Below are 26,023 nucleotides of genomic sequence, written 5' to 3'. Positions count from 1 at the left end.
TGACCAGTACTAAATAGTCTTTGTATTAAACCCTGTCATGCATCGTAAATTTTTTAGCATTTGGATTTTATGATTCCTGCATAGATAGTGATGTTACCGGCTGTCATGTTAAATTGTTACTGATGCAGTCAAAAACTCTCCATCTGCTCTGCACGAAGCTTTAGCTTAGCTTTATATTCTACTGTATTCATATTCTATACTTAAAGCAGAGCGCTCTGGTTATCATTTTAATAATGTTTTATAAACACAGCTTCACATACAAAATCAGGGCAAGTTCTACAATCCTGCTATACGTGTGTAGTATATACATTGATCTGCTGGCTTGTTCGGGGACAATTTCTTTATTTGATAAATAATTAAAAAATATAAAATTGTTTGTACTTCAAACACATTCATCCAAATGTATAAACTTATTTGGATGAATGTGTCTGTCCTGTATTAGATTTAGCAATTGTTATAATTTTTATTTGTGCTGGGCAATTAGGTAAAATAGCAAAACTTGAGAGAATTGGGTGGAGCCGAATTTGAGGGGCTCCAACCCTAATAGATGTAATCTCAAACTTGAGAGCCCTGATATATCCGATCAACTGCATGCACGTTAATATAATATCTAGAATTCAACATTAATTTAATCATAAACAAAACTGTCCGCGTAATAGAAACAATAAACGAATATCTAACATAAATGACACCATGTACATTCAAAACGATGTGTAAATCATGTGTTAAATGGGTTTAAGGTTACGTAATGTTACCTTGATTACAAACTTGGATGACTGCATTCTGATGAAATATTTCCCAAAAAATCAAACCGACAACCAACCAGTGATTGTTGATAATTAATTCATTAATATAACGAGACGATGAATAAAAATGTTTTTAAAAGAAGCTGTAATCCCCCGCCAACGATTTCGAAACTTCCATGTAACGTAAGGACCCCAGCGCCAGGAGTTGCTATAGAGATAGCCGGAAGTAGGAGGCTACCAAATTTTCCGGAAAGTAATTTTGTTTAAAATACAAAAATAGATGTAATACTTGTCAAAACAAAATTATGATTACGAAATAAATCTTAATTACTAAACGTATAAAATCTAATTATGGTTTCTTGGGTTTGAAAGACTTGAAAGTTTAAATCCGGCATGTTTTGGATACCACACGAGACCATGTGTATAGGTGTGAATCATGTAAACACAAACTACTTGGCCTTTGTTGTACAGGGATTTTTTGCCTATTTATATATTTTATATACTTTCATGTAAAGTTCGGTATGTATTATTTTGCAATTAAACGTTTTAATTTGAACTGTTCTAATACTATTCGTTTCGGCTTAACGTTACTGCAGGAACAGATGCTATTTAGCTTGATCGTGTATCATGTAACTGTCATGTATCAGTAATATTCGTGAAATCTTTTGTAAATAAAAGCGCAAAATGTCTCGCATTTGTAAGAAGAAACCGGCTGTGTGTACAGACAACCCGCTTTCTAACGGCACCATCTGTCAAAGGATTGCTCTGTTGAGAGACATACTCAGTACCAGCTACGGACCTACTGGCAGATTAAAACAAATCCACAACAACGTTGGAGGGCATGTGTTGACCACTTCAACTTCCACGGTGTTGCTCAAACGATTGGATTTATCAGAGCCACTTCTCAAATTAATCTCAACTTCTATTCAACATCACACGACACGTTACAGTGACTGTGGGCTGTTTATGGGGATTTTTACTCTCAGCCTCATTGAAACTACTCAGAAACTTGGTCTCAGGACTGTTGCAGCATCCAAGGTATACGAGCACCTTTTGGAAGAATGCAACATGTATCTTAAAGGCGACAGCTGCATGTGTAAGGTCAGAGTGGACTTTACCAGCTGTGATTCACTGGTTGCACTGGCCACCAGTATGCTCACCAGCAAACCTGCCTGCATGTTGAATAGCAGAGAGAAGCAACATATCAGTTCACTGATCACACAGGCCTTCCTTTATTCTATCCCTTGCGACTCCTCCGGTGTGACCTGTTTTGGCCGTACAGTCACCGTTGCTATTGAAAACCAATCGGTGATCGATTCTGCTGTTTTTCCGGGACTGTTGGTGGATGTTCCTGAGATGCTTCAGCCTGCAGACCTTAAGAGACTGGGACCTGGTCCGTTTAAAGTGGTGCTTTTTAGCACATCTCTGGCAGGTGATATCTCAGAAGTTGGTGATGTGGCGTTGGAGGTCCATGGGAGTGTGGACCCAGACTTTGAGGTCCTTCAGCAGCTCCTGAGGCTTGGGGAACACATTGTTAAGAATAAAACGACCGTATTTGCATGTCAGAAAGTCGTACATCCGGTTCTGCAGCAATATTTGAGGGAGAATGGAGTGATTGTTATAGAGAGACTTGGACATGGTCTGATGGAGCCATTTGTGCAGATAACAGGTAAATTATTTATTTATTTTGGTATGTTTTTATTTGCAATCTTGCAAACTGTCTTGATTGTTTAGTGGTTATGGTAGATAACAATTCTGCAAATGTGAATGGTATTAAATAAAAGAAATTAAAGCAATGTTAATATGTTTTTGCCCGTTACATATTAAATTATAGGGACACCTGAAAGTTAGGATATCTTACCTGAAAAATGTGTTACTCTGTAAACATTGCTTTGTTTGTTTATTGCTCTTGACCCTTAATGATGATCTTAAGGAGTTTCACGTATACACGTACAGTGTGAATAATGGTCTTATTTAAAACAGCCCAATACAGCAACGGTACTTCAAATACTGATGTGAGATGAGAATAGGGATATCATTACCTTTGCAGTTCCATTTGGTGACGATAGTGATGCATAAATGACTTCAGTTTCAATTCTTGTTTAACATTTCAGGTGCTCGGGCTGTTGCCTCCCTGTGCTGTCCAGTCCCTCCTGAAGTTTACGGGCTGATTAAAGGCTTCAGTTTCCAATCATGTGGATCCAGAGAGCTGCTCCAGCTCCTTCCTTGTAAAGATTTTCCATTTAGCACCATGGTTCTCTGCCATAGAAATGAAACTATGCTGGAAGAACTCAAGGTTGGTTAATTTATTTTATTGCAGTAACTTTATGTGAATCTAAAAATGTGAAATCAAATGTTTAAATCTTAATTTTTATGGCATTCAAAGTGTAACTTAATACGTCTCATTGTTATGCCTTATCTGATAGATTTTATTTAATAGTTCCTTGCCAAAATCACATTTGATTTGCTCACTGGTGGATCTCTGTAGAGATCTGTTTAGACATACAGCCACAGAAAAATGTAAGGGATCATTCCAAAATGTGCGATTTCTAGATGTATTGGTGCCATTCCAGGCCCGTGTCTGTTGAATTTCAACAAGTCAAACCTCCAACAGCAATGTGAAAGACTGACAGCATGACAAGACACATCAAAACTGTGATGTTGAAAATACAAAACTGAAAATACTTTTCCTAAATACATGTAGAAATATTACTGTTATATTGCTTAAAGGTGAATGTGAACTTGTTTTATTTGCAACTAGTATTTGAGGTCTGAAAAAGTACAGAGCATCTTTTTTGTTATTTTGACCTGTTTCCCCAGTTTTTTTTTTATGAATAGAAGCACATTAAAATTGGGAGAAATATTGTTAGCAGTTCACAAAAAGAAACACAACTAATCATATTACCTAAACACATACTGTACCTATAAATAGTAAATTAAGGAAAACTTAAAATCATTTTAAAATGGTCTCCTTTTTTATGCGGCTGTATATTTTCTTAATATTACTTTGTCTATTTTCTAGTAGAGCAACTGCATTCAATTATTTTTACAGCTTGGTTCAAATAAGTGAATCAATCTTACCAACCCAAACACCATTTCTGCTCATAATGTTCAAATCAAAGACTCATTAAAACATCTGTCTTGACACTCTTGCGAGTAGAGAGTCAAGAAAAGATCACAAAACGTGTCTCATGACACGGTCGTCTAGAAACTTAATGGCTTTTGTTCTTTAGGGTTATTTTGGGTGTTTTGTTCCAAAGTTGTGCTTTTTAATGCAATCCTAGATTTATTGGACTTTTTACTCATTCAAATTGATTGCATTTATTCCCATTTATTCCCTCCTCTTATATCATGAACATTTGTTGGACAGATGACGTGCCAAAGAGCAGAACATGTTTTGCGACTGACTCTGAGGGAGCCCTACGCCCTGCTCGGAGGAGGCTGTACAGAGACACTTCTGGCCACCCACATTACACACATGGTATTCTATTCTACTGTCGTTACGCATAAACAGAGTTTCATTCTATGAATGGGTCATGTATTTCTTATGGCTTCAGAAACATTTAATGTCCGACTTATTGCACCAGACAAATCTACTCAACCCAAAAAAATGCCATTGGTCTACCGACTATTTCATAAATACAGCATGAAGCAGAAATGTATTATTTTTTATTTTTTTTCCAGAGTCAGTCCACGGTCGCCAAAACAGCTACAAGTCTTGGTGTCTCTCACTCGGAGTTTCTTATAGCTGTGGAGGTATTCTGCAGTTCACTGCGAGCTGTGACACTTTCTTTAGAACATGATGGACAGGGATGTCTCATTGACTTGACATATGCCCACCGCTGGGTCCCAGATATGGACTCACACACCAGTGTTGGACGGGCCTGTGGCTGTGGCCTGGTGGAGGACAGATCCAACCTGGAGAAGACCCCTTTAAATACAGCTTACCACACATTCTTTCCTGTTTCCCTGGAAAACACTGACAATCAGCCCAAAATATTAGATTCATTCTCTGCCAAGCTTAGTGCTTTGAATGTCGCTGTCGAGATCTCCAATCTTGTTCTAGACATAAAATACATAATCAGGGATGTAAATTAAATTTGGATGAGAATGTTTTACAACAGAATGTGGGGTGGCAGGAAATGGCCTTAATATGTATATAAATATAATTTTATATATATTTATATAATAAAGCCTTATAATTTTCACAAGTATGCAAATATAGTCATAGGGGATTTTTTTTAGAAAGCTAGTCATATTTGTGGTTAATTAATTCTCTCAATATACCAGTCTTTGGCAGATGTGACTCGAAGCTAATTGAGACTCTTAAGTAATTTCCCTCGTGCCCATCAGCACCACAACAAGAACAGAAATAAATGTCCTGCACTGTGTCACATAATATGACTTCATCATACTGCATAGCAAATTTCCTGAGAGAGAAATGTGGCCTTAGGCTTCAACACTGGTGTAGTCTTTGATTTCAGAGCCTATGCCAAATAATGAAGTATCAGTGTTGTGAAGTTTAAGCCCTTAGCTTTAATGAGGGTACGAAAAGCACTTTGTTAGTTACTGTTGCTTTTGTATCTGTTATTAAAATCAGCATGTGAAACTTCTGTGGGAAAGAGAAAAAGACCAAAAGCTTATATTCACAGAAACTATTTGGATTTAGAGCAGTTGTGTGAATGCACATACAATGTATAAATTAAATGCACTGTAAATTGTGGATTGTAAACAACCATTGCAGCATTAATGTATTGCATCCTATTAGGTCTTGTACATTGTTTTTTGCAATGTATGCATCGATACTTACTCCGTAATTGCGATTTAATTAATTTGTTATATGTGGATTTTATACCTTCAATTTGCGTCTTTATTTTCATATTGGTCATTCCACTTGATTTGGAAGAAGTCAACAGCTCTCTAATAATAATACTTTATTCTGATTGGTCAGTTGCAGCATTCAACACGCTAGCAATAACATTGATAATCAAGCTGGCGTGAGCTCTCTGGTTTTATACACAAACATGTGTAAAACCGTGTACGATTATATACCGTTTCTTGCCGCTTTCTGGTTATTTAAAAGTTAAGATTAGTAACAGAACTTGTATTGGTGTATAAAACTATAAAATCTAAATATCTTTGGGAAAATGAAAACACGTCACGGTGAAAGATGGTAAGACACATTTCCATATGCAAGTTGGACTACTTTATACAGTAAAATATTGTTACATGTTCATCATGTAGCAAGGCCATTATTTAACAATTATAAAATGAATGAAATGATTATAACCTATTTTATTTTTTGCATTTGCAAATTTTTTTGTGTTTATGCAGAATGAACCCCTCAGGGTGGATATGCCCAAATGTCATATTCGCCTTGCCGTACTGCTTGTGGTGCCATAAGTAAAATAAATCATTAAAAGTTTACTTTCAGTTCAGACCTTTTCCAATTTTAATGATGATCAAATTAAGGCACATAATTGTTATTTAGATGAGCATATGAAGTGATAATTTGCCTTTGGCAAACAAAGCTACAGATCATTGGATTCATACGCGAAAATAGTTTTGAAGATTAGCAATTACTAAAACAAAACATTCTTAAATCTCAATCATTATATCCATACATTTGTCCTGCTTTTAACAAAGTGAATTTGTACAAACATTTGAACTCCTATGTAGTACAGTTTTGCTGTATATCAAGAGAAAAGTAAGTCCAGGAAATTTCATGTTTTATATTTAAGCCTTTAACATAAACATGGAAAAAGGTCAAAACCGTTATCGACAATCATAAATATGAAAGCTAAGTGATAACATTTTCCTATTGTGCCAGTAATTTACACAATGTATAATATGCGAATTCAGATAATAAAAACAAAACAAACGTACAGGTGTGCAGGTGGAACTGAAAGATTTAATGCTGCTCATCTGTCACAACGCTGTAAAACTTCATTCAGCTGTCCAGGTCGTTCAGAAGACGAATGGTACGAGAGATCTTCTTGATCTTGGGAAATCTTTGAACTTCTCGATATAGAATCTGGAAATGATTATAAGCAAATTGCATTCCTTATTTTAATGTGTGTTGCAGTTTGTTGTACTGTCTAAACTCGTTTACATGAATCGATGAAGTACCTGTTCGAAACACAGGACAGATATGCAGCTGGACAACCATGAGGTTAACTTTTGAAACAATTAACTTTTCATCCAGTTTAGTGATAAGTGATTTAGGTTTTTTTACCTGTGATGGTGATAGGCTCTAGGGCCTATGAAGCATATGGTGAAAAAGGCGAAAGCAAATGTGGGTAAAGACCAGCTAGCAAGAGCGTAGCCCAGCCATTCTACAATTTCCCCGAAATAATTCGCTCCAGACACATACTGGAACAAGCCACCTGCAGTTACAGCAAACACATAAATCAGTCCAGCGTTTAATGAAGCTATTGCAGTTTGCGCACACAGACTGAGATCAAGTAAATTATAAGAGTGTTATTCAAGCTAAAAGTTTACCTTTTGGGATTTTGTAGGAAACTTCTCCAGGTTTTCTTAAGTTGCGAAGAATGTGGTCACTGTGAATATTGATCCCCATTCCTATGAAAAATATAATCAAACCTGGAAAACAGTTAATTTCACTGTATTATAGCTTTGCTCCATTATTATTGTTTTTATATAATAAATATAAAAATAATGGAAGTGTTCAGCACACCAAATAATCACCTTAATCATTTTACATGTAATATAATGCATGGTTTGATATACATTATACATATTTCTATAACCTAAATAACGTCAATCACAATGTATCACCAAAAATGTTATTCATTGTTTTCAGAGAACTTTATTAAACTGGTTGTTGATGTTGAATATATTGAAATGATCTCAATGTATTAAATCTGTAAATTACATTTTCAAACCACAAATGTGCATTATAAATAACCCTTGTTGTGCTTAAGACAACAGTTTAGGGCACATTAAAAATCGGCATTATTAAAATCCTTGCAGCAGTCTTTTGCAAAGACTCAGATAGTCCACAACCATAGAGTAACTATAAATACAAGTCCTTGTTTTGTCCCTTTTCTTCAGCATTCTTTCTCCTGCTCAAGTCCCTGTAATTTATTTATAAAACTTGGCAGAGTGATGCTGCGGTTATTGTAACTGTAGCTTTTGCATGGCAAATATGCTTGCTGTGTTTTTTTAATCATTTGGATAAATGCATCTGCTAAGCGACCAAACGTAAAAGACATGCTCAGACTCTGCATGGTGCACCGCGCTGTATAAAACTCATTTGTTCAGTGATCAAGTTTTACCAGCTATGAAATGACCATCAGAAAACCAGATGTCTTGATATGCAGCACAGTGCAACAGATAGTGCGCCTGCAGGAAGCCATTGATAGAACAAAACACCATTCCTGACAGCATAATGTTGAACGGGTATGGCCGTCCTTTGGTCAGCAGAGAGTAGATGCAGCTCCTGCAAACCAGAAAAATCGTACACATACACGATCATCTTTTGTGTGCTCTGTGTGTTACGCCCAATCTTGCTTTGTACTTGCAAATGTCAATACAAAGTGTATTTAGAAATGCATTCTGCTTCTTCGTATTTGTTCCTGATGACATTAATTGTCATTGAATGCTATTATATTCACCTGAATCAAATATATTAGATTCCCCACCTACAGTGCAATACAATTTGAATTGCATGTTCATTTTAACTGTACATTTATATTTGCTCTTTTGTGATTCAACCTGTTCACAAACCTGTCATGTTTTATCAATATCAAATCACCCATGAATGTGTTTATCTCTTATTTACCGGCTTTCGACCTTGTCGTGTGTAATTACTCAGATCACATCTCCTCACATTTCAACAAATCTCTGCTGTTCTGTTCTCAGGAGCCTTGACTTCAAAGTGGCATAAATGTGTAAAGAAACAGGAGTCTAGTACATTCCTCTGGGTGCATTGTCTTTTGTGTTTGGATTAAGAGATTGTATCCCTCATTTGTTCCGAGTGCATTTGATAACACATCCAGGATTCGTGAAATGACATACCTTGGTTTCGAGGGCGAAGGGTAGCAGAAAGACCGCAAGAACGCACTTTGGCCATACATTAATGTAGGCGGTTCCATGTATACATAAAGCCATCATGGCCTTTTAGTATACATTTTATACAAACAGTCACTTGCCACTTGTCAGTATTATTATAATGATATTCCATCATGTGCACATCTTACCTTTGGAAGTAGTGCAAGCAGAACATCCAGAGCATCAGGTGTCCTTTAAAGCTCTGATTCCCATCTGCCGTCAGCAACAAAAGCAGAGGCACCAGCAGAGCAGGTAGCTCCTGGAGGAACCAAGCGAGCCTCGCGGGCACCATCACGGAGCTGGTAGAAGCATCCACGTAGCGGCCGTACGCAGCGTGAGACTTCACGAGACAAACAAAGTGCATAGCCCCACCCAGGATCATCCCCAGACTCAGGCCCTGCATCAGAAGCTCTTGACACTGCATGGAGGTCAGATATCGTCCAGTTCGAGACCAGGTTTGAGCCTATTGTTGGATCTCCCCTTTTAACCCCTCACCAAAGCTCTGCATGCACAGCGAATCAGAGCAGCTCCTCCCCCAAAACTCAAAGCTCAGTCCTAACCATGCTACAGCATGCACCCTGCTGAAATGTGACAATGCCTTTCAGCGAGAGATTTCCCCTTTTGTCACATTTCGAGAGATTGGACTTCAAGAAAATGGGTTTCAGTAATGCACTGGTGGGAGAAATGCGTCAGCATCACTTTTAACTAAATGGTCTAAAAAGGCAAACATGTTTTTTGGGCATTTCGGTGGACTTGGCGAATGTGTTTTGTAAGAAGACCATGTTGTTTACCTGCTACGAAATCAATCGAGAATAATAATACTAGAACAGTGGATTTCGTATTTATTTAAAAGATTTCAAGGACATTTCATCCACGTTTTTGCACAAGTAAAAACTGGGCTAAAAGGCATATTCTTTTGATTATTAGAATAAGAGACTCCATATGATTGCCTACACATTTCCAGAATGCAGATGTGCATGTTTTTGCTAAATTGTGGCATACAAATGTACACTTTCGGATCTCATCTTAAGCAAACTGTATTACCATTCACAATTTGGCGTGCACTTTTAATTAAGTTCAGACCAATTCTATTTTCAATCATGCAACCCTGATTATTAGTGCATGATAAATTCTATTAACTTACAGAAAAACATGTCAACCTCTGAAGTTCACAACAGGTCTTTTCCTGTAATTACTGGAGCACCCACTGAGAACGGGCCTGCGCTAGAATGTTTTGAACGTAGGAAACTGTGTCAAACAGCAGGAAGTACGCCTGAGTTTTTCCCCTCACGTCGTTTATGTCACTAATATAAAGCAGTTACTCAACAAACGTCACTTAAAACAACAGGAAGCGCAACACATCCAAATCCTTCAAATTATGTTTTAAGCTAGGTGCTTAAAATTTATGTTTTTTTACAGCGTGACTAATGACAAGCTGATTTTAAAATAACCTTGCAACATATTTAAAAAATGAACAGTATACGTGACGCAATTTACCTTGATGGAAGTTAAAGTCAGTCTGTCCTGCTCCATAAAAAACAAAAGAAAAATGCTTTCTTTCATTAACATTGTATTGCTGTAGACTTTAGACAGCATGATGTAAGCTGGAGACCAATATTCAAGTCATTTTCAGAGAAGAAACTTGTGGACACCACAGCTGACACCTGCGTCCAAACTCGCTGTAACAGCATCCACCTCACCCAAATGTGTTCAATGCAACCTGAAGTGGCTCTGGAGATTTTGAAATGTCAACATTGCTAAACCGAGAACAGATTGATGAAGTGCTATTTGTTCAGCTGGACCCATCGGTGGGAATCACCATCTCCTGTTCCCCGCAGAAACAAAACCTTAGAAAAGTGTGAAAGATGTAATACAGAATGAACCCAAATCCAAATTAGTAAAGGATTCCAAGAAAAACCTTGGGAGATACTGAAATAATACTGAATTCAACTGATCTAAACAAATATATATTACATTTTTTATAAATTATAACCCTGGGACAAAAAGCATTTTGTTTATACACACAAGTTTTTCTATCCATATGCAAATGCTTTTTGATTTAACTGAATGAGATGTTATGATAAAATTCACAATCGTGACCATGCATCTCAGATCCTGTTTAAATCTGATTATACTAACAGTGTGTGTCTTTGAGCTACAACATTTGTGCAGACATATGTCACAAATTAATATCTGATGTAAACAGTCAGCGTGAGTCCACTTTGCATATCTTTCGTAACAAATCCTTGCCCAATCTTGGAAAACAACTAACCGCAATGCAAACCAATTCCTGTTAAACCAGTTGTATTTCAGAGCCAGCGATCTCGTTTCATGTAATTAAAGACTTTTAACCTTAATGTTAATTTGAGCACAGTATCTATTTGCACATTTATTATCTGGACTTTCCTGTATGGCATATAAAGCCGCTTTTAGAACTTCCTTGAATGGTCGCTAAACTATGGGAAACTCGAGTTTGTTTGCTTTACGGTCTTTGATGATTAAGGCAGTAAACATCTTTAAAAAGAAATAAATGGAGAATATACAAAGACAAAAGAATCTTCTGCCCCAAGAATTTAGCAAGCATAATGAAAGGTAAACTGGTCTGTTATACAGATGCGCTACCCTGTATGCACTCTTCCGATTTAAAATGCATGCACTTTAATGTGAAGACTAAATCGGCCGGTGCATAACCATTCTGTTTTCAATATTATGGTGTGTGAAAGCAATTTGACAAAATGACTCAACTTTATGCCTGTTTAATTATTTTAAAGCGTTATGGCACAAACATATCTTAATAGTTCAAGTATTTTGGAATTAATGGTAGTCAGTTGGTAACAGGTAAAGACCATAGAACGTGGTCACCAGTTTAATGTTCTTTAATTCTTTATTCCTAAACCTGATTGTGTCACAATAGGAACCTCCTAGCAGATAGGCCAGGCAGGAAGTGTCTTCAACATCTCAGGACAGAAGCACATTAAGATCAAGAATGACTCGTGTTGTAATAAATGAAAGTGCCCATCTTAAATAAATCTTGGCCAGATCTGACATCAGTAACAGCATTTCTCATAAAACATGTAAAAAAAGTCACAAAAGCATTGAAAAGAATTGAAAAATGAAAACACAAGATCATAATTTTTATTGTTACACTTTATTTTTCCTTTGCAACATCGGCCATGACCCTTTTGTCATATCTGGCGAGAATTCTGTAATGCTTCAATGTAACCTGAGATTCAAAAATGACTCCGCTAAGGAGCTCTTCAATTAATTCTGACATAGGTTTGACAACATGTGAACTGTTATTTTCTATGCAATAATAACAATGCAAATAAAATAATAATGAACGTCACGAACGTAAAACTTGAAACAAATCTAACAGTACAGGATGAGAGCGATTCTCCAGAACTGGTGTCGTTCCCGACTCTCTGGTGAAGCTAATGAATCTCTTCCCCTACTTTGTACATGTACAGTGAAAACCGATCCATTGGAGCAAAAAGCGGACTAAATTGAGCTCTTGTATGAATATGGAGGGTGGACAAGAGGTGGAAAGCACAGGACGTTTAACGCTGACCCAAGACACATCTGCATGGTATGGCATGCGTTGTCTGTACTGTTTTGAGGATCTGGTTTGCGATAAGTCAAACCTTGTTGGAGATAAACAGGAGCTTTGCCTCTTGTCGTATACAGATGTTTTCCTATCTGGGGTAACGGAGGAAATACAGTATCACTGCATTGTGCTCTTTCGGAGGTCAGGGTTGGATGGGAGCAAACTTCATGCTTAAGCCTTGGGAGAGATTCAAAACTGCACCTCTGGTAGTTCCTCGACACGGGTGTACGTCACTAACTTGCGGTCCTAAACACGGCCACTTACTACTATGAGAGGGTAAAGTGAGAATAAACCATTTCCTTATTGTGATTTTATGGAATAGCATTACCATTTGAGGCAGTCTGAATGAGGACATCGAGTCCACGTGAACTAGCATCAAATCAAACATGTACTGCTGTTGCAGGAGATTTCACACACTTCGATACGCTACCACACAGTTTTCGATTACATGTAAAATACAAGCATAAAAAATTAAAGGGATAGTAATGGTTGAATAAAAACAACAACGTAGGAATAAAGACTAACATTTGACTACAATTAATGCTTAGCTAAACAAAGAAGAAAAACGTTTTTGGTATATCCAGTACAGTGGAGGGTTAGTGGGTATTGTGTAGCCCTTTGTTAAAAACTATAACAGTAAGCTTTGAAAGAAATAATCAAGTAGCTACTACTACACTTCACAGGGTGTATATGGACGTGGCATGTTGCAGTCTTTTTCTTGTTACTTCTTTTTCAGCAAGATGTGTTTCAGCCTCTTTTTAGCCTTTTTTGTAGATTATATAAGCAGACTTGCAAAACAAATACATTTTTTTTACTTTATTCAAAGTGAATCATGACGTCTTGCTTTACATCAAGGGCACACCGGTGCCTCCTCAAGACCCCCCAACAACACAAAAACAACCAAAGATCTGACCTTGCACACCCAAAACTGTGACTACACTTCTATAGCATCATCCAAAATGCCTCACTTGGAAAACAGGGGCTGGTAGGAAAAAGGAGGATAGAACCTAGCATCTGGTCCCAGGGTACGAATGAGGATAGTAAGCTTCTTATACCCCTCTAAAGAAGAGGCAGGGAATAACAGCAGATGGAACAGGATCTGATTGGGAACTGGACATGTGGGAGGGCAAAGGCAAATAGGCAAGAATAGAGAAGTGGGCAGGGATTCTGGGGTCTTCTGGGAGGCTCCGCGGCTCCTGGGAGAATTCACCTCAATGAACGACAAGAGCTCCAGCAGCGTAGCTCACCGAGCTGTCCGACCAGTTTCGGCACTGGCTCGACTGTGCATAGTTTAAGAAAGAGAAGTTCAGATCTATGCCGCTCTTTTTCAGTTCCGTCACGGCCTGTTTTGGAGAGAAGAGCATCACGGGAAGTGTCACAGAGGACAATGTTGAAGACATGTGTTAAGATAATTCTAAAGGAACAGTAGACTGAAAATGACTGCAAAGTTGGACGAAAATAAGTTTGACAACAAGAACAGGCGTTGGTGCTAGTGAAGTGCTAGCCTAAAGACCTCCCAGCATCTAAAATAATCTTTAATCGATATATTCTCAAATCAAATGCACATAAAGAATCTATTGATCAAAGTCATTATTTTGTTTTGTTTTTTCCACACATAAAGTATTCTCGTCGCTTACATTTTTTTATATTGAGCCACTATGAGCGGTTGGACCAATTTAACAATGTCTTTAGTACTTTTCTGGACCTTGACAGCAACTATAACCGTGATCTCTATATGGAGGCCTGGTAATCTCTCGGATGTCACCTAAAATATATTTTTTTGTGTTCCGAAGACACCGGGAGGTCTTTAAACATGTTGAACGTCATGTGGGTGAGTGAAAAAGAACACAATTTTGAGGTGAACTTTTCCTTTAAGTACTTACATTAAGAAGGACACCGATGGGATGGCGACCACAAATAGTATTATGATATTTCTTCAAATAATTGCTAAAGGAGATGGGGTCCAGCTGTTCTATAATTCCCATTCCCTAAAAAACAGAAATGAACATGCATGTCCTGTAATTCATGCACACCAACAGTTTTATGACCTCTTTAACAATTTTCAAAAAACTTTTGTAAACATCTGGTTTAATCTGTGATTGATTTCAAGAATTCTAAATGACTTTACAGAAGCAAAAGTACTTAATCAACTTGTTAAGCCTTTAGTGAGGTTGGGTTGCTATGAACATCTGCTATTGGCTAGAGCGTCTTGTGTGGAAAGTATTAAAGCCTGTCTTTGGATCACAGGCTGCCACGTCAAAGTAACCATGACAATGACTCTATAGCTTGGAGAGAAATTCCTCACCTTTTTTTTCTTTGAAATGCTCAACAGATTATCAACAGCAAATGGCACCACATCCGAAAAGTTAATGGGCCAATAGCACGTGAACCTCATATGTCAGGCATTAAGTTAGTTAAGAGGTCACAGAAACAGCTTTACCATTTTGTCAAGGTGCTCGATGGATCTGTAGATCTCTCCTTGACTTTCGTCGTAGTAGGTGTAACGGAAACGTTGACCTGCGGGACGCAACAGACTTTCACAAGGATAAAATACCCACAAAAAAAACACATGAATAAATAAAACCAGAGCAGGGCTCTAAGATGTTCTGTAACATCGCTCAGTGCTTGCAAATGTTGCTGGATTGAATGCTAACAAGAAGTGCATTTCACAATTAGGTGACAAATGAGCTACATGTTCCAGTAGTGTGACAGTAGCTCAGCTGGTTTTATAAAAGTGTAGCTTTTCCAGTCATAAGATACTTTTTCCAGTGATTAGTGAGGTGAAATCTGACAAAATGCTACATTGCTGTTTTTAATGCTGCATTATATTGAGAATAAACTGAGTCGGGTGAAATAAAGAAATAATCAAACACTCCTAAAATGCTCTTTCTTCTGTGGTGAAATGTGTGAAGTCTGTGGAATCCTTTACAGATTTATAATCCCTGTGTGATATTTTGAAGTCATCTATTTTATTAAAACACTGCTGTCATCACTATTTTTAAACAGTTATGTAAATTAAAGGGATACTTATGTCATCAACAGCTATTTTGAGCAATGCTTTTAACCAAACATTTCTTTGACCCCTTTGACTACCATAGTAGAAAAAATGACCTTGTAATTTTTTGGTTCAGTTGATAACAAAATAAGATATTTTGAAGAATGAAAGCAATCAGTTCTGGGGCACTTTTAACTACCATTGTAATTTTTTCCTACTATGGAAGTCAATGGGGTCTAAGAGCTGTTTGGTTATAAGCATTCGTCCAAATCTCTTTCTCTGTGTTCAACCAAACCAAACAAAGAAATGTATACAGGTTTGGAACAACTAGAGAGAGCAGGTAATTCATGACAGGATTTAGATTTTTGGGTGAACTTTCCTTTTAAAGCATTTCATTAGGATTTTGTTGTTTTAGCCATTTCAGCATTTTAAATGTATCCTCCAAATTCGCTCTCACCCTAACTGAAATCTTGGATATGTTACTGCTTATATCAACCGATTACAATATTCTGAACTTGTTGTTTTCCCAAAGAGCATGAGCAGACACAAACCCCAGTGGCAGAAGTCAGAGGAGATGATAAAGAGATTGGAAGGGTCGGCAAGGTATTTGCTTAGAAGTTTCCCATATTCCTGCTCTTTAGACTCGCTTAGAGCTCCCACCAGCAGAGGCACGATGCTGAACTCATCTTTATGGCTGTAATCGAAAAAAGAAACCCATCACTTGCCATGTTCCAAATGGAAAATTGACATTATCCTGTTTATAAATATTATTTTGTGACTGCTGCTGACCTTTCGGTGTGTGTTGGAATGCCATGCCAAAATAATCAGAAACATGCTGAATTTACATTACTTTCACATCAAAACATATCTAATCTATAGCTCTATTGAGGGTTTGAGTTACATTTATACATCTGGCAAATGATTTTATCCAAAGCAACTTTTGTAAATTCAAGGTCCTGTGCTTTTAATCAGTTTCTGTTTTTCCAGGAAATCAAATCAAAATGACTTTGACCTTGCTTACCCAGAGATGAGTAGAAGGAATCCAAATGATAGATGCCGAAGACCCTTTGAAGCATTTCTATTGTTCATCAAATAGATTGTTAAAGGGGTCCTATTATGCCCTTTTACGAAGACTTACTTTGTTTAAGAGAGAATATTATCTTTTTAAAGTGGACTTTGAGCTTTATACGGTTGGAGACGTTTTTTGTTATAAGCACAATAGGACCTCTTTAAGGTAACAGTATGTGGGCATGGAATAAAAGAGGCGGTAACATTAATAACATTAATAACAGCTCATCCATCACAGCACACTAATTAGAGGCACTGCACTAGGTAAACACATTCTGACAACATAAGTGGATTTGGCAGAGACGCATGAGCACCAGAGTTGGACTGTGGTTCAATAACGCAGCTCTGCATGGAGATGAGGCAAAACTTTGATCGATGATTCCCTCTCTTTACATTTATTCTCTACGCAAATTCTGTGCTACAGACGGATGTGCATATGTTATAAAGAGAGATACCTCAGCAGGGAGTCCTGAATACAAATCAGGAGGAAGCCACAAGGTGCCAAATGGCAAAAAATTTACCGCTTAGATTGTTGCTATTCCAGGTTTGTTAGTCACTTAGGATAAAAGCATCTGCTAAATGAAAGCTTTTTGGCTTTGATTTTGGCTCAAGTGTAGTGTTGTTCAATTGACTGTTCTAAAAGCTAGTGAGATGACTAAAAAGGCACAAGCACGGCTTCTCCAAAAGGTGCCAACTTTCAAATTCCAGGTAGACATCCCTTAAAGTGATAGTTCAACTTTTTTGACTTTCTTCCGCAAAACATAAAATAAGATCTTTTGAAGAGAGTTGGCATCCGAACAGCACTGGCCCCAATTCACTTCTATTGTATGGACACAAAACCAATGCAAGTGAATGGGGCCCAGTTAACAACATTCTTCAAAATATCTTCTTTTGTGTTCTGCGGAAGAAAGTCATACAGGTTTGAAATGACAACGCTTTATAAACATTAAATTTTTTTACCAAAATGTGTATGTTTCATGTTAGGCTGTTAAACGATTATTCATGATTAATCGCATCCAGAATAAAAGTTTATGTTAACATAATATATGACTGTGTACTGTGCATTTTAATTTTGTATTTATAAACACATATACACACATGTACTGTATAGATACAGACATGCACATATTTGTTGGAACCCTTACAGCTCATTGAAATAAGGCTTCATTCCTCCTGAAGAGTGATGAAAATAAAAGATTGAACAGAAGAACGAAGGTAGAAAAAGAACGAAGGATAAATGCCAAACCACATGCTGAACTCCAAGGTGAAGGTACGTAAGTTTCTGATCGCACCATCCGTCAATTTCTGAGCAAAAGTGGGTTCCACGGAGGCCTCGGGAGGACTCCACTTTTGAAAGAAAAACATAAAAAGCTAGACTGGGATTTGCTAAACTCATATTGACAAGCCACACTCCTTCTGAGATCCTGTCCTTTGGACATATGAGTAAAAGCTGGAGCTTTTTGGCAAGTCACATCAGCTCTATGTGCACAGATGAAAAAAATCAAGCTTTCAAAGAAGTAAACACCATACCTACAGTGAAACATGGAGGAGGCTTGGTTATGTTTTGGGGCTGCTTCACTGCATCTGGCACAGAGTGCATTAAATCTGTGCAGGGTACAATGAAATCTCAAGACTATCAAGGCATTCTTGAGGGAAACGTACTGCCCAGTATCAGAAAGCCCTGACTCAGTCGCAGGTCATGGGTTTCCAACAGGATGACCCAAAACACAAAGCTAAAATCATCCAAGAATAGATAAGAACAAAACATTGGACTATTCTGAAGTGGCCGCCGATGAGTCATGATCTGAATCCTATCGAACATCTATGGAAAGAGTTGAAACTTGCAGTCTGGAGAAGGCACCCATCAAACCTGCGACAAAAACTACCTGTAAACAGGTGCAGTAGTCTCATTGAGCGCTACAGAAAACCTTAGCTTGCAGTGATTGCCTCTAAAGGTAGTGCACCCTAATATTAGGTTAGTCCCATCATTTTTCTCCGTGACATTTGAATTTGTTTTATTATTTACAATATTATGTTGGATCATAAAAATCAGAAGAAATGTCTGATTTCTGTTGAATATGGAATCAACAATGGCGGATGCCAATTACTTTTGTAATTACTTATTCCAGAGAAAATTGTGCATTCTTCGTTTTTTGTGGAGGGGTACCAACAAATTTGAGCATGTCTGTATTTAGAATATATTGACATGTATTTACACCCCTAATTCATTTATTTTTTTGCTTAGAGAAAGCTGTTAGCTTTGAACCATGATGATATGCATTAAAAGATTTTCTACATATGCCATTCTAAGAGGGTCATTTATGGAGTTTGGTTAGGATGCTGCATATGTAGTCAGTATGGATTTAAGATTCTGGAACAGTGCTAATGTACAAATGTTACCTCTCCATGGCTTTAGCTGTATAAGGCAGGTGCATCTCAATGCTGTGTTCATCTTCGTCTGTCTGCAGACTCATCCTCTCAAACATGCCTGTTTTCCAGAGGTCAGCATAAACTGAGAGAGAGAGAGAGAGAGAGAGAGAGAGAGAGAGAGATGGGGGCGGTCACTTAAATCCCTCTTGTGCCATCACATCATTGGTTTACATGAAGGAATTAAAAACAAAACAGTTCGTCCATGATAATGATACAATGCCACATTCATATAAAAAGCATAATAACAAATTACTTCTTATACTTCTATTATGCACATTTGTAACGTTTATGGCTAATGACAGCTATTAGAACACTATTGGCTTCTTGTGAATACAATATTGTCATAACAAATAGTCATTTCCGAGGTTGCAAATGGGCACAGAAATCTCGTCGGTTTGAGAGCGAATGAGCCAGAGAAACAATCTAGACGAACACCATATGCACTGCCATTCCATCTGTGTGTAATTCTGTGCTTTTCTCAACAGCAGGGAAATGAGATTCGTTACCCTTCTGGTCGATCCTCAGGTCATACAGTGGTGTTCTGTAGACCTCGGCCGAGGAGAGGGCACAGCGAGATAGCGGCACATGGTGAGAGGGGCCGAGAATGAACACTCTGCGACTGCAGGATGAGAGCTGTGATTACCTCTCTCCCCATTGCAAACTCATTAAGACTACTTCAGGAGAATTTAACCAAGACGAAAGGACGGACACTTACGTGACAGAGGGGTCCACCTGCTTGTATGCGTGGGCGGCACACGCGCCGCAGTAAGTATAGCCGGCGTGCCTGCAGAGATAAAATCGGTTTTAGAATGGTAACACAAGGAAAAAACATTATTTATATCTTGCTTTATTTCACATACGGTGCTATTATGGCTCTGGCTGGCCCCGCTGTAGATTGTGCTTGAGATAACCAGCCCTCAAGTTGTGCGTTAAGCTGGGATCCTAAAAGCGAAGACAGAGCAATATGGTATTATCAAGTGCAGACGTTATTTCACAACTTTGAAACAGCAGCGGGGAAGATCCTTGGAATGGTTTCCAAATTTAGGTCTTGCAGTATCATTTTCTTTACATTTTCTTTATTCTTCATATTTGAATGTTCTTGACAGGTTTCAGAAAACGAATCCATAATAAGATCATTAATTTCGGTCTTCTGTACCCTGTATTTTCTCTTTATGTCTAAAGGCTTCCCTGATCCGAGAGTGATTGCTTTTGTGTCACCAGTTGACTTCTAAATCAACAAAGAATGACTCAATATAAGAAATAGCTAACCTGAACACTGTGTTGACTTCAGCAAGTCAACACACTGTCCGAGTTCTAATGACTTTCTTATTAGAGTCTTACAGGAAGTGATAACACTTTTTAGGACAAATCGACGTTTCAACCGATTCTGTGAAAAACAAGCCAAAGAAAAAAACAATTTGTTCAGGCTTTGACAGCCAATACTTAAATCTACAAATGTAAAAAATCTTACTACATAATGATTAAACAAACGGCAGCCAGATCTGTATAGGTATCAATGTGTGACTGCAGTCATTTTAAAGCAAATTTATAAACAAATAAAATGCTGAAATGAACACCCATTTTTAGTGTTTGACCGATATGGGTTGAAATGTTCATACATGTGGGATAAAAGCTAATACAATTAAAGGGCTAGTTGGCCCAAAAAGTATGTCATTATTTATTTACCCCACTTGTTTGACTTCTTTGTAACACAAAATATTTGTTTGAGCGTTGTTTGGTTACCAACGCTCAAAATCTTCTATGTTCTTGCAGAAGAATGGAAGTCAAACAGGTTGGTAATGAGGGTGAGTAAAGGATGAAAGAATTTTAATTTCTGGGTGAACTGTCCCCCTAAGGCAATCCATATGTTGAAAGGAAACGCACATTTAACCAAAATGAAAATGTTCAAAATCCAAGGCTGACACACCTCTGAGAATCTGACATGACATTACGCATTAATCATAGAATACACATGCAAATGTCTTGCAATGATGGTGAGAGCTTGCTGCATGCAGAGGATTGTTTTGTATGCGTGTTTGACAGGGTGGTTCAGTCTGTGTATGCTGCACTGGAGCCCTTTTGTCATGCAACCTTTGTTGTTACTGCATGAAGAAAACAATATCACCGGCCCTCTACAGACTCGAATGTGCCGAATGGGCACAATGAATATACCAGGAGAGAACTGTCCATTTCAATGCTGACAGATGAAAAAATAAAGATGGATTGACTTCAGTATAAATCAAAAACACGGTTTTATTCTTCATGAAAACACAACTGTCAAGAACAGAAGAATCATATAAACTTTATCAAATATCATTAGCCGTTAGCAGGGTAAATCCAGTAATCTAAAATGCGACTTTATATATCTGGCTTTACCGATCCAGTAGGGTAGGGCAGGGAACAGTTAATGTGCATGGTAACGTATACAAATCTCTGGCCTTACTTTGTGTAATCGGTGTTCTTATGAGCTACAAACATCGACTGTGAGCTAACCGGCTAATATTGGCCTGGTTTTGTTCTTAGCTGCCGATATACACAAAAGAGAACACAAATATGAAAGAAAATGGCAAAAATATAACCTCACTAAAATACATCAATTTTACCGACCCTCGGATTGAGATGTTTACTTGTAACCAGAAATAATCATTCACAATCTTGTTAATCCAAACAAAATACAATAAACTAGTCCATAAAATGATGACTTTAATCAAGACAAAGAAAAATGCATTTTATGATTAAACTAATCCTTTTGATGATTTACAATCATCCGAGTGCAAAGATGATCTTTAATCAAAACAATGTGATTTTTTTATGAAAAATGTGGTAAGATATGGTTTGTCAAGTATGACTGTTTTTCTAAAACATTCCAGATGATACATTTATGTAATAAACAATACAAATAAACACATCCTGCGCTCTTTAAACCTTTAAGCATAGCTATTTAAAAACCTCCAGCTGATCCCAGAGGCTGCGTCTGAAAACCAAGTGAGCTGCCTACCTAGGGAGCATTCATGTCAAGGCACTGACGCATACTGACGGCGTGCGTAGCGTTTATGGTGCCCAGAAATGCTGTCTATGCAGGCAGCTCACTAGGTTTTAAGACGACAAAAACATACACACACTGGCGTGAGCTAAACCGGACCGGAGGCCCGGGCGGCTTTCGGGTCGCTGGCACTACCTGAGGCCGTGTACCAGCTGCCTGCGTGGCTCGCTTCTCTGCACACCATCCGGTTCGACATCTTGGTGCCCGCGCTGCCTATCTTGGTCCAATAAAACCTCGTCGGTGGGGAGAAGAATAATCTAAAAACACTGGAAAATATGCTAGAACGAAAAAGTACAAGACTGGGCTGAGGCTGCGAGCTCAGGAAACCAGTATTGTAGTATTTTAACCTTGATGTAGGCTTGAAGCATCTAAGTGAAGAATCGCGAGAATATAAAGGGCTTGATAGCGAGCTGTGAAGAACAAAGATCGGACCAGTTCATCCGCTCACAGCCAAGTTTGTCTCTGTTATCCGAACGGGTTGGTTTGGCCTAACTCGGCTTCCGTTCCCCGTCAGATAAACCGGGCGGAGAGACATGATTGACTGGATCATGTGAGTGGATGATTGGTCCGTACATTTAAGGGGTGTGTCTTCTATTATATAGATGAAGATTAAGCTCTACTGATTGGTTGTTTCGCTGTGTTTGGCTTAGAGTCATTGGCGAAAATACATGTAGGCAGGAGCTCAGAGCATTCAGCTTGTAAAATGTGTTCGTAAACGAAATGAAAGAAACCGTTTATACCGTTATAATAACAATGATTTTACCTTAACTCACAAATTAAACGACAAATGTAAAAATAGTGGTTAATATACAAAGGTAAACGAATGCATTTGAATTCATTAAGGAAAGTCAAAGGGTTTGGTTGGTCTAACTGAAGAGCATGCGAATCCTTGACCTTTATTTGATGATATATCATGGTCATCGGGGAAAACCTATTAGAACCATAAACCCCTGTTAGTAATCTATTTATCTGTATGATTAACTGTTAATCTCGATTCATTTGAGTCAACTGCAAAAATGAGGTTGACCGTTTGTCACAAGAGGGCGATGTTGCACTGAAGATTAATTTGTAGGAGTTGACCGTTCACGCTGCTTTTGTTGGGAGGTGGAAGCAAAAACAAACCAGAAACAACAAATAACATTTGATTGGCTGTATAGTTAATCGATTTAGCGGAGAAGTTGATGATATGTACTTGTTATTGTACACTTTAATGACATTTGCACGACGCCGAGAAATGTCCCTTGTAGCTTCCCATCCCGGAACAGTCCTGTTTCCGTGGCAACGACGACGCGATGACTCCTGGACGACAAACAAACTACTCAAAATCTAAAATATATTTATAATAACTTCAGTTATACTCCCCTGTGAGATAATTTTATGATCACATTAAATAGTTACATAGCAGCCTATTATTTTCAGGTGAGCATGGAAGTTTTATTTATTTTATGGCTGGGTCTGTAAGGTGTCATCCTGTCCTAAACAGGATCTGTGTTTGCTCTTATACTTTCAATAAGCTTATTTTGTAAGCCTGGCTCTTCAAATGTAAAGTATCATCTAAGCTTATTGTAAACAGGTATTTAAACGGACTCCATGGCTGATGTGAGTTCAGCTAAATATTTTATTGAGCGGTTCTCAGTAACTTGCAACAAGCCAGTGTCCCACGTGCAGCTGGCATGCTGCTCTTCTCATTGTGCTGTTCCATGGCAGGACAAGAACATAAGGGTTTTCACCAACAACAACCTGGAGGTCATTTGTGATGCACACATCTGTTCATAACTTTGCCATAGAGATTACATTAGCATATGATATCTTGCGTTAATATAAAAATATGGTTGTTTTAATGTGTCCTGTAGGATCCATTGGAACTCACCGGTCACCATGGTGATGTCTCTGCCATGGTGTTTGGAACAGTGAAAGATCGTTTGATTCTGTTCAGTGCTTCAGAAGATTATGTGATTGTCTGGGACATTGATAGATGCTACAGACAAGTCAAAGAGGGTAAAAAGCATCCACTGAGTCGAAATATGAGTAGATTTGTAAAATAAGATTTGGTATGATCTAGTCGCGCTCGTTTCTGTGAGTCATTTTTTGTGTTGCAGGTGTAATTGCTTCAGGGAGAGTTGTCGGCACGTTGCTTGGCAGTATTGTGCATCTGTCCCTGTGTCCGCAGACCTCAAAAGTGGCAGCATGCTCAGGCTCCAGAGTGTTTGTTTTGAATGCAGAGGTATGAAATAAGGCCAACCCCATTTCTGTCTGGGGAGTTGCAAAGGTTGCCACCGGGTCCCAAAAAAGACACAAATGCCGTTTGTGATCCGTCTCCAGATGAAACACCGCGCCATGCCTGCATACAGAACATTCCATTGTCCAGACTGTGATTGATAGCTCATAAAGATCAGAGATAAGATTAAAATACTTGCATGAAACCAGCGACCCATCAGTAAAAGAGTTTGGAAAAAATATGAGTTAACCCCTTATAAATATCAACTTGAGATAATATAACATAGACGGTGGGGTCCAAAAGTCAGTAACCACTAGTAAAAATGCTTTCTTTGGAGATGCATTTTATTCTTCCTTAACCATTTTTGTTACATTTTAGAATTTGTTAGTATCTGATATGTTTAGCTGAATAATGGCAACTCACTAACTTCAGCTGGCGCAGAAATTTTTTAAATTCCAGTTTTTCTGTGTATTTTGTCTTTTGGGCACCAATGTATTTGTTTCCTGTAGAGGGAGGAAGTGATCATTGTGTTGAAGGCTCATCTTGGTCCTGTGACTGCCTCCGAGTTCTGTCCATGGGACTTCAATCTACTCATCTCAGTCTCAGAGGACCGAACATTTAAGGTATAAAAATCATCTTCCAGATGAACTAAACCTAAGAATACACAAGGACTTCAAATAGCAGCACTGCATAACAGTATACTTTCTAAACATCAGGTTTGGGATGTGAAAAAGGGTGACGTACTCTTTAAGTCTGCTGTGCTATCAGGTTTGTGTACAAAAATGACACCAAAAAAGATGCTTTTCAATTTAGCCCTTGAATATAGAGAATATGTCTTAAATGTGGTGAACTCTTTCCTTCTAAGCATCTCCACTGCTTAGTCTGTTCTTCATGGAGCAAAACAGACAGCTCATCACAGGGTCTGGTGATGGACAGGTGAGTCACGCACACGTTTATTTAGCTACCTGTTTATAAACTGATCGATTGTCATACTAAGCCGGTTATAAATGATATATATATATATACTAATCTTAACACAAACCTCCAATTAACCTATTTGTGCAAGTAGAAATAAGCGACCCTCCAAATTACCCCAAGGAAAGGTTTGTATGATAGAATCTCTTTGTTGTTCTCTGATTCAAGCTTTGGTGCCACACTCTCCCTGCCGACCACAAATGTCGCTTGGTGACAAAACTGGACATTTCGAAGCTCGAACAGAAGCTGAAAAACCTCAGGAATTTTAACGCACCTCCAAATGGAAAAGACGGTTCGAAACGCCTGGCTGCTCTTTTTCATATGCCTACCCGACTCTCGAAACCGATACATCTGCTTCAGGTGAAAGGGATCCTGTTAATCTACAACTATGTGCTTTTCTAGGAATAACCCATAATGATGTGAGAGGAACAGTGGAGACGGCAAAGACTGTTCTGAGAATCTGGGCTCAGGGACCACAGTATGGCCACACTAGCATGCATCAGAGGTATTGTTTTTGGCTAAAACTGCTAGATTTGTACGGTATGTACTGTTTGATAACAGTTAGTGTAGTTGCGCTGTTGTCATGACATCCCAGAGTGATGTTAACTGTTTACCTGACTTCATTGGTTTGTTGCTTCCTTTATATAATCATGGCAATTTCATTTTATTATGCACCATTGATGGTTCCAGGCTGTCAAAACAGTAGTTACAGCTGTAGCAGGATGGTTGCTAAGAGGGTTTAAAATGTCATGTCAACTATAGGGCTTTTGGGTTGTGACACGCCTTTAGACCCTGACATTGTTTCTTTATTAAAAATAGAGCACATTCTTCTGGCTGCTCGTGTGTGGACACAACCTGAAAGCTTTCACAT

General features: G+C 38.2%; 5 protein-coding genes across 6 annotated transcripts in view; 2 read left to right on the top strand and 3 right to left on the bottom strand.

Moving 5' to 3' along the window:
• Window positions 1-942, bottom strand: part of slx4ip (SLX4 interacting protein) — a 33,063-nt gene extending 32,121 nt beyond the window's left edge. The window contains exon 1 of the mRNA XM_079473779.1: window positions 756-942. Coding sequence (XP_079329905.1) covers window positions 756-782 — 27 coding nt within the window. The 5' untranslated portion in view covers window positions 783-942. The remainder of the gene's footprint in view (window positions 1-755) is intronic.
• A 488-nt stretch (window positions 943-1,430) lies between these two features.
• mkks (MKKS centrosomal shuttling protein) lies at window positions 1,431-4,974 on the top strand (the record flags this gene model as incomplete). Its single annotated transcript, XM_079473778.1, has 4 exons — window positions 1,431-2,415; window positions 2,861-3,042; window positions 4,117-4,227; window positions 4,431-4,974. The coding sequence occupies 4 exons, from the start codon at window positions 1,431-1,433 to the stop codon at window positions 4,842-4,844; spliced, it is 1,692 nt and encodes a 563-aa protein (XP_079329904.1). The 3' UTR covers window positions 4,845-4,974.
• Window positions 4,975-5,932: 958 nt separating this feature from the next.
• Window positions 5,933-9,339, bottom strand: srd5a2b (steroid-5-alpha-reductase, alpha polypeptide 2b). The gene is made up of 5 exons (XM_079473780.1): window positions 8,969-9,339; window positions 8,045-8,208; window positions 7,248-7,349; window positions 6,982-7,132; window positions 5,933-6,780 (listed from the first exon to the last, which is right to left on the bottom strand). The coding sequence occupies exons 1-5, from the start codon at window positions 9,241-9,243 to the stop codon at window positions 6,714-6,716; spliced, it is 759 nt and encodes a 252-aa protein (XP_079329906.1). The 5' UTR covers window positions 9,244-9,339; the 3' UTR covers window positions 5,933-6,713.
• Window positions 9,340-11,940: 2,601 nt separating this feature from the next.
• Window positions 11,941-22,471, bottom strand: memo1 (mediator of cell motility 1). The gene is made up of 9 exons (XM_079473676.1): window positions 22,095-22,471; window positions 19,777-19,858; window positions 19,632-19,700; window positions 19,423-19,535; window positions 18,887-18,998; window positions 15,970-16,112; window positions 14,864-14,940; window positions 14,307-14,411; window positions 11,941-13,766 (listed from the first exon to the last, which is right to left on the bottom strand). Exons 1-9 carry the CDS (start codon window positions 22,153-22,155, stop codon window positions 13,635-13,637), a joined length of 894 nt encoding a protein of 297 aa, XP_079329802.1. The 5' UTR covers window positions 22,156-22,471; the 3' UTR covers window positions 11,941-13,634.
• Window positions 22,472-22,587: 116 nt separating this feature from the next.
• wdr27 (WD repeat domain 27) overlaps window positions 22,588-26,023 on the top strand; it is a 33,964-nt gene continuing 30,528 nt past the window's right edge. The window contains exons 1-9 of one of the 2 annotated variants that reach the window (XM_079473674.1): window positions 22,588-23,378; window positions 23,533-23,705; window positions 23,813-23,957; window positions 24,059-24,183; window positions 24,687-24,800; window positions 24,894-24,945; window positions 25,043-25,113; window positions 25,321-25,444; window positions 25,555-25,657. In XM_079473674.1, coding sequence (XP_079329800.1) covers window positions 23,550-23,705; window positions 23,813-23,957; window positions 24,059-24,183; window positions 24,687-24,800; window positions 24,894-24,945; window positions 25,043-25,113; window positions 25,321-25,444; window positions 25,555-25,657 — 890 coding nt within the window. In that variant the 5' untranslated portion in view covers window positions 22,588-23,378; window positions 23,533-23,549. The remainder of the gene's footprint in view (window positions 23,379-23,532; window positions 23,706-23,812; window positions 23,958-24,058; window positions 24,184-24,686; window positions 24,801-24,893; window positions 24,946-25,042; window positions 25,114-25,320; window positions 25,445-25,554; window positions 25,658-26,023) is intronic. The other variant, XM_079473675.1, reaches the window with a different exon arrangement.

The sequence above is a fragment of the Barbatula barbatula genome (assembly GCF_947034865.1).
Source record: "Barbatula barbatula genome assembly, chromosome: 14".
Taxonomy (NCBI): domain Eukaryota; kingdom Metazoa; phylum Chordata; class Actinopteri; order Cypriniformes; family Nemacheilidae; genus Barbatula; species Barbatula barbatula.
This window is presented reverse-complemented; position numbering and strand designations above follow the sequence as displayed.